Source organism: Chiloscyllium plagiosum, chromosome 42 (assembly GCF_004010195.1).
Source record: "Chiloscyllium plagiosum isolate BGI_BamShark_2017 chromosome 42, ASM401019v2, whole genome shotgun sequence".
Classification (NCBI taxonomy): domain Eukaryota; kingdom Metazoa; phylum Chordata; class Chondrichthyes; order Orectolobiformes; family Hemiscylliidae; genus Chiloscyllium; species Chiloscyllium plagiosum.
In genome coordinates, this window is record NC_057751.1 from 17021677 (window position 1) to 17026828 (window position 5152).

Here is a 5152-nt window from a genome sequence, read left to right on the forward strand (position 1 = left end):
TCCTGTACTCAATACTCTGACCAATAAAGGAAAGCATACCAAACGCCGCCTTGACTATCCTATCTACCTGCGACTCCACTTTCAAGAAGCTATGAACCTGCACTCCACGGTCTCTTTGTTCAGCAACACTCCCCAGGACCTTACCATTAAGTGTATAAGTCCTGGTAAGATTTGCTTTCCCAAAATGCAGCACCTCACATTTATCTGAATTAAACTCCATCTGCCACTCCTCAGCCCATTGGCCCATCTGGTCCAGATCCTGTTGTAATCTGAGGTAACACTCTTCGCTGTCCACCACCCCTCCGATTTTGGGGTCATCTGCAAACTTACTAACTGTACCTTCCTGTGGGAAAGGTTTCAGAAAGGAGTTCTGCTTTGATTGTGTCACATTCTGTTCGCGTCAACTTCAACGCACTGATTATTGTAGGTTGAAAGAGTTCAACAGGAGATGAAACCGTAACCGTAAAATCAGCCGTAACTCTGCCTGGAATTAATTCCGAAGGAAGCTAAATAAGCCCGTACCTGGGAACTGCAAGGGATCCGCCGCACCCTGGGGCCAGGGGCATTGAAACCACACCAGCAAACCTTTTTGCGGCCGCTCCATCTCTGTCACAAGTCCCAATTTGAGAGTACGCCAGAAGTTAACTGTCTTAAAACTTAACCCCCAACGCAGGGAGGGTAACCAACTGCGATGGTTTCTGCACGCAAGACGCCCAGAAAAAAAAATCGTCTAAGGTATCACATCGTGGAGCCGAAAGCAGGGAAATTTGTCAAAGATCGATGGATAGGTTTGTCACGGGTGGCCCCTGTGCAGTTGGAAGCTTGCAGGTAGCGAGCAAGGACAGAGAGACCCCGAAAAGACTTAGATTTATTCCCCCATCCCCCCCCCCCCCCACAATCTTTGGCAGGACACCAGCTCAGCTACAGGATTGGCTCCAAAGACAGAACTTATTCCGTAGCCAAGCTGAGCTGTGCGGTGGGACTCACCGACGTGGGAGGCCTCTTGATGTGGCTACCACACGCAATTGCAGTGGAAATCATCTGTAATTGCCAGCGAGATCTCTGAATAAAGTCGCCACGTTAAAGGTAACTCGCGGTGACTCACCTGCGACAGGATTGAGTTTTAACAATCGCGTCTGTCTGTTTGCGGACGTGAACCTGCGTGGGATTTGTCACGGGGGCGTAGGCCGACAGAATCGTTCGGATCCCCCTGCAGCATGGCAACAGGCCCTTCGGCCCACACCGACCCTCCGAAGGGTAACCCGCCCAGACCCATTTCCCTCTGACCAGTGCACCTAACACTGCGGGCAATTCAGCCAATTCACCCTGACCGTGCTCATCGTTGGATTGTGGGAGAAAACCGAAGCAATCCCCACACAGAAACAGGCGGGAAAAAATGTGCAAACTTCAGAGAGTCACCTGAGCTGGGAATCGAACCTGGGGTCCCTGGCGCTGTGAGGCAGCGGCGCTAACCGCTGAGCCCCCGTGCCAATCCCCAGAGCCTGGCGTCCCAACCTGTTTGGCCATCCTCAGTCCCCAGGGATCAGCGTTGAGCTTGGGAAGGGTGGGCTTGGAGAATCAGAGTGAGTCTGGGACTGCAGTTGGAAGCCAGTTTGGGAAGGGGTGGTGGGGGGGCAACAATACTTTGAACTTCACCAAATGGTCAGCCTGTGACTTTTCCGGGCGTGACAGACTCATTGCTATCTGTCAGTCTCCATCGTTCATTCAGCCCGTTGCCCGTAAAATAATGGAACATTTGGCCCATTCGCGCTTGACCTTCCCAATTATCCAGCTGCTGGATGTCATCGGTCAAGGAAACATGAGGCATCCTTTTTCCATCCACTCCTGAGAACTGAAATGTTTTGGTGTCAAAACAATTCTGGTGAAAAGGACAGATTGTCCCATCCTGATCCTGATGGAGGAAACCCACACGGCTTGGGAAGAATGTGCAAACTCCACACAGACAGTTGCCCCGAGGCTGGGATCGAACCCTCCCCATCCAACACACACGCACACACCCGCGCACACGCCCACACACCCACACGCTCACACACACACACACCCACACACACACCCACACCCCACACACACACCCACACACGCCACACCCACACACCCCACACCCACCCACCCCACACACACACACCCCACCCACACACACCCCACACACACACACACCCCACACACACACCCAGACACATGCACACATACTCACATTCACACAAGTAGCCCTGTGCAGACTGGAGACTGAGCCCCGTGCAGACTGGAGACTGAGCCCAATTCGGCCAGGAGACTGGGCCTGGTGCAGCCTGGAAACTGAGCCTTATGCAGACTGGAGCCTGAGCCCCGGGCAGACTGGAGACTGAGCCTGGTGCGGTCTGGAGAATGGGCATTGTGCGGTCTGGAGACTGAGACCCCTGCAGACTGGAGATTGGGCCCCGTGCAGACTGGAGACTGGGCCTGGTGTGGACTGGAGACTGATCCCGGTGTGGCTTGCAGACCCGTTGCTGGCACAGACTAGGTCGTCAGGAACTGTAATTTGAATTCATTCTTTTTACGTCTTTAGCCTGCAGCTGGATTTTCATTTGTGATTCTTTGAACTTTGTATCAAACGCTTAAGAATCTGTACGATGATATCTTGCAACTAAGATGGCACCATTAACAAGGACACTGCAAACTTTTCACTGCCACCGTTGTAGTGCAAGTGACAATGAAGCCAATTCAACTGAAATGTGAGACAGTCACTGTATTTCATAACTTTTCCAAACAAATCTGCTTCTTGTGCTGTGGCCTGGGAATGCCAGCACATGCACAGACACACATGCACACAGACACACACCCCCGCCCACACACACACATACAGACACACACCCCCGCCCACACACAGACACACATGCACACGCCATTCTCTCAATTGCCTCAGTCCCACTTTAACCGGTGCTTTCCAATTCTGGTCTCCCAGACGCTGTGAAACTTGAAAGGATTCAGAAAAGATTTCCCAGGATGTTACCAGGGTTGGAGGGTTTGAGCTACAGGGAGAGGCTGAAGGGATTGGGGCTGCTTTCCCTGGAGCGTCGGAGGCTGAGGGGGTGACTTTTACAGAGGTTTACAAAATCCTGAGGGGGCATGGATAGGGTAAATAGACAAAGTCTTTTCGCCCTGGGGTGGGGGAGTCCAGAACTAGAGGGGCATAGGTTTAGGGTGAGAGGGGAAAGATATAAAAGGGAGCTGAGGGGCAACTTTTTCATGCAGAGGGTGTATGCAACGGGCTGCCAGAGGAAGTGGCGAAGGCTGGTATAATCGGGAAGGGGTCAGCGGGATGTGCGCCAACTGGGGAGGGGGGCGAGATGGGTTTGGGAGATCCGGACAGGTCGAGGGAAAAGGGGTCGTGCTGCTGCAGGGAAACGCGGGGGAAGTGGCGAACCTGGAATGGGGAGGGGTGAGGCTGACTGGATCAAAGCTGACGAGAGAGGGGTAAGGAGAAGACCTCCTCTGGTTGAGGGCAGCGCGGAGCTGGAAGAAGTTGACAGGGCAGCTCAGGCAGAATTGCGGGCAAACCGGGCAGGAGCAGATCTGATAGACGCAGCTCGAGCGACGATGTGGGGGAGCCGCTGTCGGACTGGGGTGAACAGGAGTTTGAAAGGTAGGCCACGCCAAACCACGCAGATTTATTAGGAAGCACTAGCTTTCGGAGCACCGCTCCTTCGGCGAGGTGGGCCTGAAGCGAGATGGAAACAGGGGAGAGTGTTCCCTCTGGAGGGTTAAACCTGAAGCTAAGGGACGGAGCTTCAAGAATAAGGCGAGGGGAGCAGACTTGGGACTGAATTGGGGTGGGAGCTTAAACCTCGGTCAGGGGGCTCATCAAACCAGTTTGCAGGTTTAAGCGACTCAGAGTGCAATGAGGGTTAGTCAGATCTAAGGGGAGGGGAGTGGATGGAGGGGCTGAAGGGCCTGGCCTGTGCCATGTCCAACCATCGCAGGTTACACTCCAACAGGTTTATTTGCAAATCCGTGACAGCAGCCAGCACAGAGTGGGGAGGGAGTCCCCCCCAGCAGGGAGCACAGAGTGAGGAGGGAGTCCCCCCCCAGCAGGGAGCACAGAGTGGGGAGGGAGTCCCCCCCAGCAGGGAGCACAGAGCGGGGAGGGAGTCCCCCCAGCAGGGAGCACAGAGTGGGGAGGGAGTCCCCCTCAGCAGGGAGCACAGTGGGGAGGGAGTCCCCCCCAGCAGGGAGCACAGAGCTGGGAGGGAGTCCCCCCCAGCAGGGAGTACAGAGTGGGGAGGGAGTCCCCCTCAGCAGGGAGTACAGAGTGGGGAGGGAGTCCCCCTCAGCAGGGAGCACAGAGTGGGGTGGGAGTCCCCCCAGCAGGGAGCACAGAGTGGGGAGGGAGTCCCCCCCAGCAGGGAGTACAGAGTGGGGAGGGAGTCCTCCCCAGCAGGGAGTACAGAGTGGGGAGGGAGTCCCCCCCAGCAGGGAGCACAGAGTGGAGAGGGAGTCCCCCCCAGCAGGGAGCACAGAGTGGGGAGGGAGTCCCCCCCAGCAGGGAGCACAAAGTGGGGAGGGAGTCCCCCAGCTGGGAGCACAGAGTGGGGAAGGAGTCCCCCCAGCTGGGAGCACAGAGTGGGGAGGGAGTCCCCCCAGCAGGGAGCACAGAGTGGGGAGGGAGTCCCCCAGCTGGGAGCACAGAGTGGGGAGGGAGTCCCCCCAGCAGGAAGCACAGAGGGGGGAGGGAGTCCCCCCAGCAGGGAGCACAGAGTGGGGAGGGAGTCCCCCAGCAGGGAGCACAGAGTGGGGAGGGAGTCCCCCCAGCAGGAAGCACAGAGTGGGGAGGGAGTCCCCCAGCAGGGAGCACAGAGTGGGGAGGGAGTCCCCCAGCAGGGAGCACAGAGTGGGGAGGGAGTCCCCCCAGCAGGGAGCACAGAGTGGGGAGGCATTCCCCCCAGCAGGGAGCACAGAGTGGGGAGGGAGTCCCCCAGCAGGGAACACAGAGTGGGGAGGGAGTCCTGCGATCTGAACGGCTTCCTGGAGTTTTGCCCTCAGGGTGCACATGACACTTCCCTTTCCCTTGTTTATAACTGACACCGAGACCAACAACACACACAGCAGCTGCTGACTCGGATCTGGGCGGACAGGAGGTCAGTGTTTCCCCCGG

General features: G+C 56.6%; 1 protein-coding gene across 1 annotated transcript in view; it reads right to left on the bottom strand.

Annotated features, from left to right (window-relative positions):
• LOC122542991 overlaps positions 1 to 2393 on the bottom strand; it is a 14423-nt gene extending 12030 nt beyond the window's left edge. The window contains exon 1 of the mRNA XM_043681135.1: positions 2212 to 2393. Coding sequence (XP_043537070.1) covers positions 2212 to 2393 — 182 coding nt within the window. The remainder of the gene's footprint in view (positions 1 to 2211) is intronic.
• Between the last annotated feature and the right edge of the window lie 2759 nt (positions 2394 to 5152).